The sequence below is a fragment of the Protopterus annectens genome, chromosome 5.part1, assembly GCF_019279795.1.
Source record: "Protopterus annectens isolate FY-2018-M chromosome 5.part1, PAN1.0, whole genome shotgun sequence".
Classification (NCBI taxonomy): Eukaryota; Metazoa; Chordata; order Ceratodontiformes; family Protopteridae; genus Protopterus; species Protopterus annectens.
Window position 1 is genome coordinate 527,653,537 of NC_056736.1, and position 13,604 is coordinate 527,667,140.

Here is a 13,604-nt window from a genome sequence, read left to right on the forward strand (position 1 = left end):
ATGAAGCTTCGACTTAGGGCTTTACATACTGTGTTTGTGGGATTATCGTAATTGAATTAAATAAATGGCAGTAAGTAATGCAGTATTTATAAAATAGAAAAGGTGTTAAAAAATAAAATGGTCTTATGTTATATTGTATGCTTTAAAGTCAGGTCCACCAAACTCATCTCCTTAAAGCAAGAAAAAAATGTATTTTTTGTGTGGGATTCTTTGAAGTTAGATTTTTTTTCCCTCCTTTCCCTTCTCTAGAGAGATAGCGTATATGCAGATGTAATAATTCCAAGCTGGTATGTTTTATTATGTCTAACTGTAGTTGGGATAGGAACAGGTTCCATATAAACTGTTTTATGTATGTAGCACATAGAGGGATTTACATTCAAAGCAAGGAAATATATTTTCAACGAAGATATCAGCCATTTATAATGATTTTTTCCCGCACTTACCGCATAGCTTTTTACCACAGACATTTCAACAATATTGTAAGCAGATACTGTAATTTCAGGGTGAGGAAGAAGAACAAAGGTATTGCCTCAGAAGGAAAGTTGGATAGGTGTGTGTGTGTGTGTGTGTGTGTGTGTGTGTGTGTGTGTGTGTGTGTGTGTGTGTGTGTGTGTGTGTGTGTGTGTGTGAGGGTGCATGCTCCGCAGATGTCTATAGCAATAAAAAATGAAATATTTGAAAAATGTGCATTTTCTCTTGGGTCAAAAGTTTTTGCGTTACTTAAGCTATCAGTATCTTTTGCAGGAATGCAAATAACCGTGTTGATTTATTCTTACATTCCTTTTTTTTTTTTTCAGTCCATTATTCAGCTGTCCGAGTACTGTGTGTTTGGCTGAATGTATGTGTGTGTGTGTGTGTGTGTGTGTGTGTGTGTGTGTGTGTGTGTGTGTGTGTGTGTGTGTGTGTGAGAGATCAAGGAGGCTGACGCAGCAAAGTGAAATGGTGCCCGACATTAAAAGCACATGTCAGACCAGGTGAATCACGCAGTCCTTGCCTATTGACAATTGTATTTCCTTGCCCAGTGTTAAAACATCATGTATGTACCATTATTACTAATGAGTACAGACTTATGAGTGAAGTGATTATAGAATGAAACTAGAATTTGTGGATTGTTGTATTCCGGTATAATGTCCGGAGGCAGAACTATCCCTGAAGGTATTAACACTGTGATGCAACTGACTGTGTGGTACATATAAGCAGGCATATACAGTAAAACATACAAGGCTGTGATCATTAAAAAAACACACAAAACTTCCTTCAGAATAATAAAAAAAAATGATTGTGTACATACACGAAAGGGAACACGTGGCCACACAGAGCTGTTGTAAAATGATGCATTTTACTTCATTTTTTGATAGAAATGTAGAATATGCATTACTGATTACCTGCCATTTCTGATATACTAATGTGCCACAAAAGCCTGAACAGTTCAAAATGTAGTTCAGATGTAGACAGCGTACTTTCTTGCCCTTTGCTTCTTAGGAAACAATGGATAACAGAACAGTTTTGATAGACCTCCTTTTCAGCCTTAAGATAAATAGACATACGTGTGTCTGTGTGTGTATATATACACAAACACACACATACTAATTTCTGGGCCACTAGAGTGTTTTCTATATGTCATGTAATTCTGGTTTATGTCTACAAAAGTGACCGTGACTTGCTGTTTTTTTCCAATGTTTGTTTTTGTTGTTGTGGAAAGTACAACCTAAACATATATCAATATCTTCCAACAAGAAACTCTGTTATGTACGTATACATATTTTTCACTGTGGATACAAGTAGTGTGTATGAAATTTGGAAAAGAAACTTGTGAATTTTGATCCTACAGAGAAGGAAAATTGAAGTGTGTTTTGTTAGTGCCAAGAAGGACTGTATGAAACGATGTTTAAAACAGCTGTATCCTGTGACAGGAAGGTGTTTTATGAACCGATGAACATGTCTTTATTTCCAGTGCAAAATTTCCCAGTATGCATCTGCAGAAATTGATTAAACCATCCCCACTGCCATGGCCACATCTGAATTCCAGGTTACTTTTTTTTTTTCTTTAACTATGGAACTTTTATTGAAAGCTGGTCATTTCTCACGAGCACTATAAATACTCAAGGAGTAGCTGAGCAAAATGTGATTCACCGGATCTGTTTTAGTGAATCATTTGGTATCCTATCCCACCCCCCATGGAAGTTAGAAGCTTCCCCAAGGTTCGGTTACCTTTTGTGTAGGTTGCATTTCTTTGGATTGAGAGTCATTTAGGGGTTTCCTATAGAAATGCTGTGGTGAAACAGATTTTGTAAGTCACATTTCTCTGAAAAGTGGAATTTTTTTCCTCAGTTATGTTTGCTTATGTCACAGTGTAATTCTTCTCCACCTGCACATCTTTGGCCAGGTGTGGGGGATTTTAAAGTAGTCTCTGGGGCAACACCTTATTTTTAGTTATGGTACCCGGTGAACAAGAGTCTACTATGTGCAACTGTCTTCGCTAGTTAAAATTTATTAAAATTCAGATTTAATGATTAGGAGCTTGAGATTTTGAGGCATTCCCTTTTCAGTGGCCTGGATTGTCATGCACAGGTACAGAGAGAGAGATTTACAGTACCTGGATGTACTGCCTACGCTGGAGGAGAAATAAGTTTGGTATAAAGTAAGTGTGTGACTGTGACACCCATTTCAAATGCGCACACTGTTGTAGTGAGAGGCTATTGTGTAGGCATTTTGAGTCATTTTTTATGAAAGCAAAAATCCCCAGCATTTTGGGTGTTCATAGTTGCATTGAATGTGATGGTATTGCCTGAAATTTTAGGCAGTGGTATAGATACTTTGGTCTATGTTAAAAAATCTGTGTATGGCAGAATATTATGTTTTGTTAGGTGTTTATTTGATGGGCATATAAAAGCAGTGGACCATGCCTTTCTGTCTTATATAAGGTCTTGTGGATGTCTTGATACAAGTCATGGGTAGTGTGTAGGTTTGGAACTGCTTGCTGCTTTGACTGAGAGAAGTTTAAAAGTCTTTTGCCTACAGATTGTTGATCCGTTGTAAAAGTGTTTGTGTTATATTGTAGGCTCCACAGCAGAAGCAGCTCGAATCATCTACCCTCCCAAACCACAGACCATCATTGTCACCAAAGGTCAGAACCTGATTCTGGAGTGTGTGGCCAGTGGGATTCCACCACCACAAGTCACCTGGGCCAAGGATGGAATAGCAGTTCAACCCCACAACAACACACAGTTCTTGCTCAGTAACCTGCTGATTAATGGTACTAGTGAAAGCGACTCTGGCACATACAGCTGCATGGCGGACAACGGCATCGGAGAGATGGGTGCAGTGTTCACGTACTACAGTGTTCAAGTCTTTGGTGAGTACAGACAAGCAGAAGCAGGTTTCTGTGTTTTCTTCCCACTGTCCAGAATAACCTTGTGCAGTTTCTTCTTTTGCAAAATGTGAATACACACCATATTTTCTGTGAGCACACTACCAAATGTTCATACATAGGTGGCTAAGAAGCAGTTGTTTGATGTAGTTCTTATCCTTATGCTAAATTTAGTATTTTTATAATAAGTTTTACATTTTTCAGAAACCTTCGGATTGTTAAAATGCAAAATGTAGATATTGTATTGTTTTTGTATTTCTTGAATCAAGAGTAGCTGTTCCACTTTTTCTCTGTTATTAAAATAACTGATATGGAAATAAAAGAACTGATATGGAAACAAAATGCTATTTCTGCACACACTTTACTTGTGACAGTTGCCTGTTTTCAATAACCTCCTCCATAGGATGGCCCCAGAATTGTGGATCGTCCCATACAATGAAAGATTCAAAACTGTGTGTCAAGTTAGTCAGTGTAAATGGGATCAAAAGGCAATAAACGTGACCCCAGTATATACTGATGTAAACAGCTTTGTTTACTTTATAGTTTGGCAGGTTTTACTGTTGCAGTCATCACACTTGGGTTATCCTGCCAGGGGTAGCCCTCAGTCAGCCCGAATACCAGAGGCTTATTATTTCTGCGTCGGTTGCTGTCGCTTTAGTACTGACGTCAGGTCGTCAGAGGTATAAAAACAGGCAGTCGACACCATTACATCATTCTTTCTTGCAGGGGAGCCCGAAGCAGAAGCAGTTCGCATGAGTGCCGGTCGGCCGCTACCAGAGTTTTCGTTTCCGAAATGTAATCATCTTGAAGTCTTCTAAAGCTAAGTACCCCATTGGGGATCCTTTTTTCTTGCTCTAACCGACGTCAGAAAAAGTTAACAATTGTCTCGCCTGTGGAAAGCAAATACCACACCAAGATTTCCATTCTTACTGCATCACCTGTTTAGGCACAGACCATGACGTACCTTGCTGTCGGTTTTGTGCATTGTTCAACGCCCCAAACTATTCGTCATCGGGCCCTTATTGTAGGAGTGTGCAGTTAGAGCTTGTCTGATCGAAAACAGCTGGAATGGGGCTCAATTTTTAGCTTTTTATTGGTTAATTGGTTTAAATCAGTTTGCTCATTTGCTACTGCTTTATTAAAAAAAAAAAATATATATATATATATATATATATATATATATATATATATATATATATATATACATATATATATATATATATATATATATATACATACACACACACACACACACACACTTTATGCATTGCTGCTTAGCTAGGGTTAAAGTATTCCTGGCGCCATAAAGTCTGCTCTTCAAATTTTCCCTTAGAACTAGTAATTTTTTTTTAGTTTTAGCACTAAACTCTGTTTCTTTGAGCTTAGCACTTGTTCAGAACTCGTTTGAAGCACTAAATAAGCTACAAATTACTACAGCACTCAACTTTCCTCACTTGTCTAGAGGAAAATAGTTTTTAGTACTTAATAAATAAGCACCTATCCAGACATGTCTAGGGGTCAGCTCCCGGTATTTTCTCCTGTCTACCTGATGAATCTGGGCATCTTGGGGCAATGCAGCAATTGCCTCATGTACACACACAACACTCTCCTCCTACCACTCAACACTACAACCTGTGAGAGATGCACTTATATAGCCAAACTGGAAGCAAAGCTCTCTTCACCCAAGACTGGACTAGACAGTCAAGAGGAGAAGGTAAACACTTGCACCACACCACACTCATCACATAGTCCCTCAAAACCTACACCACCAAAACACACACACACACACACACAGAAACACGAAACACACACCTACATTTCTGGAGGCTCTCAATAAAAATCTGCTCAAGCAACAGAGATCACCAAAGCAGAAATGCAAACAACCTCCACTCCCCAACACAACCCAAATGACACATAGCCCACAAACTCAGTGTGCCACTCAACCACAGCCCATAAGGCATAACAACGTACCCAACACTCTAGTCATAGGTGACTCTATAGTCAGGCACACTGATGTTCCACTCACCAGGCTAAACAAGGAGAAAGTTACTGTCAGCTGCCTGTCGGGTGCCAGGATCCACCACATAATGCATGCACTCAGGTCACTCTACAACAAGTAAAAATATGGCTCTGTCATTGTCCATGTTGGTGTGAATGACCTGAGACGTACCTCCCTGGACCACATGAAAAGAGACATGGAGGAGCTCTCCAATCTCGTAGCCCAGGCAGGTATGACCCTAGCCCTGAGTAGCATCATGCCATTACCCAGAATATTACCACAGTACAAGGACAAAATGATTGACTTCAACAATTGGCTAAGCTTCTGGTGTCATTCTTAGGGGGATCCAGTATCTGTCTGCCTGGGATGACATGATCGACAGACCACGATGCTTTGCCAGAGATGGCCTGCACCTGTCGCCTTTGGGATTCCAGATACTGGCTAAGGCTCTTGCTAACCCTATAGTGCCTTTTTTAGGCAAGGTTCAAATGACAAATTCACCACCTTAACGCTTACAAGCAAGCCAAATCTGAGGGTAATGCTACTCAGTGCTAGAAGTCTAAACCTCAAAATGCTTTCACTCAAGGCACTCCTTAAAATGGAGAACATCGACATCTGTGCAGTGACAGAGACCCGGTTCAAGGCTCCGGAGAGCACCCCTGCATTACCGGGCTGTAATTCATACCATACCTTTCTGCCACCTAACCTGGACCGAAACACTAAAGGTGGGGGCGTGTCCATATTCATTAAGGATATCCACTCCTCCAGGCTAGTTGCTCAGCATAATGCATCCGAGATTATCCAAGTGCAACTAACTCTGGGCAAGACCGCAATCCAAATTGTAACTTGTTACAGATCCCCCACCAGGACCCAGGATTCCTACTCCTCATTTCTTGATACACTAGAAAATATTAGGGTACAACCGAACAACCTAATAATGGGCGATTTCAATTACCCCACTATTAACTAGAAAAACTACTCATGTACCAACACTTTTGCTCAACGTTTTCTGGAATTCATAAATTCCAATGCCTTGGATCAACTTATCCATACCCCCACCAGGGGCAGCAATGTCCTAGACCTGGTCATTACCAACATGGGCGACCAGTGTTCCATACCAGAGGTCAAATCTTTCTTGATCAGATCCAACCACAAGCTAATCACTCTAGACATCCAAATCCTGCCCCAACCCCCCATTAGGGAAACCACTGTAAAAAATGTCTCCAAAGCCAACTTCACACTTCTTAAGACAGAAGTGACAAACTTCACGACATCCAGGGAGACGGACAATAGAGGTACGACTGCTGAATCCTACACAAATGCAATTTATAAGCACTTACACAAGTGCATGGATCATGCTAGCCCTAACAGAACCAAGATGCTATCCTCCGAAAAAAGGAAGTCAATCTGGTGGTCCCTTGCCATAAACAAACTCTACAACAGAAGAAAGAAACTGTTGCAAAAAAGGCTAAAATCCCATGATTGGAGGAACTCCCTGGTCAGCCTCAGTAAGAAGATGAGATCCCTCATTAAGTCCTCCAAAGCTAGTTACGAAAACAAAATCGCCACTGATTCTAAAGACAGCCACAAAGCATTCTATAGCTATGTCAAGAATTTCAATGGCAACACTTAGATCTGCTGTGAGTTACAGCACAATGGCACTAAATATACAGAACCAACTGATATTGCTAACATCCTGGCAGATAGGTTCAGTGCTAACTTTACCCCCCTCTCACCCCCTAAACGGCCCATTTCTATACCAGAAAAATGCAAAGTTCCTGTAATCACAGCTACACAGGTAAAAACCACACTCTCCAAAGCCAAGAACACAGCATCCATGGGACCGGACAACATCCCAGGCTACGTTCTACACAAACTGCAGAATGAACTGGCATCCCACCTAAGCACCATGTTCAGTAATAGCCTCACCTTGGACTTTGTGCCCACTGAATGGAGCACAGAGACAGTTATCCCACTCCACAAAGGGGGAGCCACCACGGACCCCAGTAACTACCGCCCCATTAGCCTAACGAGCCTGGTCTGCAAGGCCATGGAACATATCCTGGATCTTGTTCACAAAGACATTGGTAATCTCCAAACTCTGGACCCCACCCAGTTCAGGTTTATAATATTTATTTATTTTATTTTATTTTACATTTGTTGACCAGGCTATTCTAACTGGATATATGTCCATTTTCAGTAGAGGCCCAGGGAGAAAAGCTCCACTACAGCAATTATACACATATATAGATCCGAAAGTAAGTGACATGAAATAGTAATATTTAAAAACTAGTACATCATAGATACCACTTTAAGTAGTTAACCAAGAGGAAACAGAGTGATTTGAAAATGGTAAGTACATATAGGTTGCGTATGAGAAACTTAGACAACAATAGAAAGAAGGAAACATTTATACATGTAAAAATTGATTATATTAGAAAAACAAAATTTTAAGAATATAAAAATGTTTTCTTTTTTTTTTTATATCAGAAAATGAATGTTAAGGTCATGTGGAGGTGGTAAGTGAGGGAAATATCAGTCGGGATTAATACATGGGCATAGCCACTGTGAAGTAGGAAAGTTCTTAAATAGAGGTGTGGATGTTAGGGATGTTAGCTTAATAGGAAGCTTGTTCCAAGAGTTTCCAATTGTATTAGCAAATACAGTCTCCAGATTTGTTATTAGGTTTAAGGGTGGCTACTAGTACCTTATTAGCTGAGCGTAGGGTTGTCAGATTTTTGTATGGGTTAATGAGGCTACAGAGGATGGGAGTATTTGTAGAATGATACAGGATCTTCTGAGTTCTAGTTAGTTGTTGAAGAAGTTGATTTTGCAGTTCCAACCATCCTAACTTTTTCAGGTTTTGGCAATGGTGGGTCCGGAATGGGGAACCAGTGCCAAATCTGGCAATGTTATTATAAGCGGTGGCCAGCTTATTTAGATTATTTTTGTATAGGTCAGTGTAAATTGGTGATGCATAGAGAAGGGTTGAAATTAGGTGTGTTTGGGCAATAGTAATCCTGGCAGAAGGTGTAAGGAAGGTTTTAAGTCTATAAAGGAAACCAAGTTTCCTATTGACTGATTTAATGGTTAAGTTTATATGAGTGTCAAAACTAAGATTGTTATTGATTGTTACGCCTAAAAGTTTAGTTGTTGTTTCAGGTACTATTTCAGTGCCATTATTTGATACTACTGAGAAACTGATGGGGGGAGACTTTAGGGTGGGGGTAAATAGGAATTTTGTTTTTTTAGGGTTTCGTAGGAGACAGCATTTGAAGAACCAGTTTTCCACTATGGTAAATGCTTTTTGGGTGCTAGACTGCAGTTCAGCTTGAGATGCTGTAGCACAGATTAAGGTAGTCATCGGCATATTGTATGCAGGTGGTTTGAGGAAGGGATGTTTTCAGATCATTGATGAAAATGGAAAAAAAGGAGGGGTCCCAGAATGGAGCCTTGTGGGACTCCTAGGGAGATAGGGAGCTGGGTCGATAGGTTATTGTCCCAGAGGACTGCTTGTTGTCTGTTTTCTAGGTAGGACTTAAACCATTTGATTGTCTGAGTGTCTGTTGAAAGTGTTGTAAGTGTCTCTAACATTAGGTGATGATTCACCATGTCAAAGGCTTTGGAGAGGTCTAAAAAGAGAGCTGAGGAGAGTAAGTTGTTATTACGATTTTTATTAATACAGTCTGAAAAGGATAGGAGTGCGGTTGTGGTGCTATGAAATGGCCTGAAACCGTGCTGGCAGTCTGCTAATAGATTATTTTGAAGGAGATGATCAAGTAGTTGCCGATGAATGCATCTTTCCATGATTTTTGCTAATGGAGACAGTAGAGCTATGGGACGAAAATTAGAGATTTCATTTGAGTTGCCTCCCTTATGTAATGGGATAATACGTGAGACTTTCCAGAGAGATGGGATAGAACCTTCTGTGATGGTTCTGTTTATTAATATGGAGATAGGGTAAGCAATTACATCAGCTGCAATTTGCAGAAATTCAGCTGGAAGGAAGTCAGCTGAATGTGAACATGGTTTTAGTTTATGAAGTAGGGTATGGATGCCAAAAGGAAGTCAATCTGGTGGTCCCTTGCCATAAACAAACTCTACAACAGAAGAAAACTGTTGCAAAAGGCTAAAAATCCCATGATTGGAACTCCCTGGTCAGCCTCAGTAAGAAGATGAGATCCCTCATTAGAGAGGGTCCTCCAAAGCTGAATTCACGAAAACAAAATAAGCCACTGATTCCGGACCTAGGAGCAGCCACAAAGCATTCTATAGCTATGTCAAAATTTCAATGGCAACACTTAGATCTGCTGTGAGTTTACAGCACAATGGCACCTATGCAAGAACCAACTGATATTGCTAGCAACATCCTGGCAGATAAGGTTCAGTGCTTAACACCCCCCCCTCTTAAGCGGCCCATTTCTATATACCAGAAAAATGCAAAGTTCCTGTATAATCACAGCTACACAGGTAAAAACCACACTCTCCAAAGCCAAGAACACAGCATCCCGTGGGACCGGACAACATCCCAGGCTACGTTCTACAAACTGCAGAATGAACTGGCATCCCACCTAAAGCACCATGTTCAGTCCATAGCCTCACCTTGGACTTTGTGCCCACTGAATGGAGCACAGAGACAGTTATCCCACTCCACAAAGGGGAGCCACCCACCGGACCCCAGTAACTACACGCCCCCATTAGCCCTACTTGAGCCTGGTCTGCAAGGCCATGGAACATATCCTGGATCTTGTTCACAAAGACATTGGTAATCTCCAAACTCTGGACCCCACCCAGTTCAGGTTTATAATATTTATTTATTTTATTTTATTTTACATTTGTTGACCAGGCCTGAAGTCTAACTGGATATATGTCCATTTTCAGTAGAGGCCCAGGGAGAAAAGCTCCACTACAGCAATTATACACATATATAGATCCAGCAAAAGTAAGTGACATGAAATAGTAATATTTAAAAACTAGTACATCATAGATACCACTTTTAAGTAGTTAACCAAGAGGAAACAGAGTGATTTGAAAATGCTAAGTACATATAGGTTGCGTATGAGAAACTTATACAACAATAGAAAGAAGGAAACATTTATACATGTAAAAATTGATTATATTAGAAAAACAAAATTTTAAGAATATAAAAATGTTTTCTTTTTTTTTTTTTTATCAGAAAATGAATGTTAAGGTCATGTGGAGGTGGTGAGTAAGAGAGGGAAATATCAGTCGGGATCAATACGTGGGCACAGCCATTGTGAAGTAGGAAAGGTTCTAAGTTGCTTCTTAAATAGAGGTGTGGATGTTAGGGATGTTAGCTTAATAGGAAGCTTGTTCCAAGAGTTTCTAATGGTATTAGCAAATCTGACAGTCTCCAGATTTGTTATTAGGTTTAAGGGTGGCTACTGTAGTACCTTATTAGCTGAGCGTAGGGTTGTCAGATTTTTGTATGGGTTAATGAGGCTACAGAGCATGGGAGTATTTGTAGGATGATACAGGATCTTCTGAGTTCTAGTTAGTTGTTGAAGAAGTTGATTTTGCAGTTCCAACCATCCTAACTTTTTCAGGTTTTGGCAATGGTGGGTCCGGAATGGGGAACCAGTGCCAAATCACTAAACTAATGTTATTATAAGCGGTGGCCAGCTTATTTAGATTATTTTTGGATAGGTTAGTGTAAATTGGTGATGCATAGAGAAGGGTTGAAATTAGGTGTGTTTGGGCAATAGTAATCCTGGCAGAAGGTGTAAGGAAGGTTTTAAGTCTATAAAGGAAACCAAGTTTCCTATTGACTGATTTAATGGTTAAGTTTATATGTGTGTCAAAACTAAGATTGTTACGCCTAAAAGTTTAGTTGTTGTTTCAGGTACTATTTCAGTGCCATTATTTGATACTACTGAGAAATTGATGGGGGGAGACTTTAGGGTGGGGGTAAATAATAGGAATTTTGTTTTTTTAGGGTTTCGTAGGAGACAGCGTTTGAAGAACCAGTTTTCCACTATGGTAAATGCTTTTTGGGTGCTAGACTGCAGTTCAGCTTGAGATGCTGCAGCACAGATTAAGGTAGAGTCATTGGCATATTGTATGCAGGTGGTTTGAGGAAGGGATGTTTTCAGATCATTGATGAAAATGGAAAAAAGGAGGGGTCCCAGAATGGAGCCTTGTGGGACTCCTATGGAGATAGGGAGCTGGGTCGATAGGTTATTTTCCCAGAGGACTGCTTGTTGTCTGTTTTCTAGGTAGGACTTAAACCATTTGATTGTCTGAGTGTCTATTGAAAGTGTTGTAAGTGTGTCTAACATTAGGTGATGATTCACCATGTCAAAGGCTTTGGAGAGGTCTAAAAAGAGAGCCGAGGAGAGTAAGTTGTTATTACAATTTTTATTAATACAGTCTGAAAAGTATAGAAGTGCGGTTGTGGTGCTATGAAATGGCATGAACCTGTGCTAGCAGTCTGCTCATAGATTATTTTAAAGGAGATGATCAAGTAGTTGCCGATGAATGCATCTTTCCATGATTTTTGCTAATGGAGACAGTAGAGCTATGGAATTGAAAATTAGAGAGTTCATTTGAGTTGCCTCCCTTATGTAATGGGATAACATATGAGACTTTCCAGAGAGATGGGATAGAACCTTCTGTGATGGTTCTGTTTATTAATATGGAGATAGGGTAAGCAATTACATCAGCTGCAATTTGCAGAAATTCAGCTGGAAGGAAGTCAGCTGAATGTGAACATGGTTTTAGTTTATGAAGTAGGGTATGGATGAGAGCTGTTTGAACAAGCTGCTGTTGTAAGGCAGGAGGTAGATTGGTTAGAGAGCATGTGTTAGAGATGCTGGCAGGAGATAAGGTATTTGATAAGGCTTGGACTGTTTCAGAGAAAAAATTGTTAAAAGTATTGGCAATTTGGCTTGGAGAGTTCTGAGTCAAATTAGATGGGGTAGGAGTTTTGGAGCGACCTGGATGGAGTAGGCTATTTATACCTGTCCAGAATTTTTGTGAGTTTAGATGTTGGGTTTGCTGGATTTTCAGGTAATAGTTTTTTTATCTTGGAGTATTAATTTTGTGTAGCATTTCTCAGCTGTCTAAAGGTATCGTGATCATTTGAGTTTTTAGTATTTCTTCATTTGGACCAGATTCTATTTCTCTGAAGCATTTTTTGCCTTGTTTCTTTTGTGAGCCAAGGTGCAGGTTTGTTCCTAGTTCTGACTGTGCGTGAGGAGGCATGGTGTTCTAGGATTTGTAAGAATTTGGTGTTAAAGTAAGAGACTGCTTCGTCAAGAGGTAGGTATTTTAGGGGTGACCAGTTGCAAGCTTTGAGTTTTGCTTGGAAGCTAGCTGGGTTAAAGTTTTTTTTTTGTTCTGGGTAGTTTTAAAGATTGGTTGGATATAAGGGGTTTTTGTCTAGTTATGTAGGTGAGGGAGTGGTCACTAATATTGTCTGGAAGTATACCAGTTTTATAAGAGAGGGAGTTGCTGTTAATGAATATCCAATCTAAGGTGGCTTGCTTATTGCTAGGTTTATGGGTTCTAGTAGTGGAGGTGATAGTTTTGATTAAAGCCATACAGGTTTATGTGAGTAGTTGGTTTGACAGAGGTACAGCAGTTCCAGTCTATGTTAAAGTCACCAAGGAGTATGGTTTCTTGTGATAAGGATGTGGAGAGCCAGCTAAGGATATTTTCCAGAGTATTAATGTTATTGCCTGGAGGGATGTAGGAGCAAATTATGTATAGTGATTTCTTAGCGTTAATCTGGAGCTTAGTAAACAACAAATCACCATTGTTGGGTGAGGGAGGTTGTAAATCTAGTAGTGTGACCTGTAATTCAGATTTATACAGTATTGCTACCCCTCCACCCTTTTTATTCAGACGGTCAAATCTCAGGATGTTGTAACCTGGTGGGATTATATCATTGTCCTTAGTTACTGGTTTGAGCCAGGTTTCTGTTAGACGGAGGATGTCAAAGGAGTATAAGCATAGAAGGGCATGGAGTTGGGTAATTTTATTATTTAGGCTACGTATATTGAGGTGACCTATGAGAAGAGAGTTTTGGGTACTAGGGAGGATATGAGAGGTGATGGGATGCGACTAATTGGGATCAGAGATGGAGTTGTTTGGATCTAGGTTTGGTTGAATATCACCGTGTAGAAGTAGATGCTGTAAAAGACTATGTGAGTGTTTTCAAAGTTTACAGAAAATGGGGATAGATTTTTTTAGTTTGGTGACACTTTATATGGG

The 13,604-nt window shown here is 39.9% G+C and overlaps 1 protein-coding gene across 1 annotated transcript in view; it reads left to right on the forward strand.

The window, feature by feature from the left end:
* The window catches only part of BOC (BOC cell adhesion associated, oncogene regulated), a 321,403-nt gene that overhangs the window by 213,647 nt on the left and 94,152 nt on the right, over nucleotides 1–13,604 (forward strand). Inside the window, exon 6 of the mRNA XM_044073144.1 lies at nucleotides 3,062–3,355. Within this exon, the coding sequence (XP_043929079.1) occupies nucleotides 3,062–3,355 (294 nt within the window). The remainder of the gene's footprint in view (nucleotides 1–3,061; nucleotides 3,356–13,604) is intronic.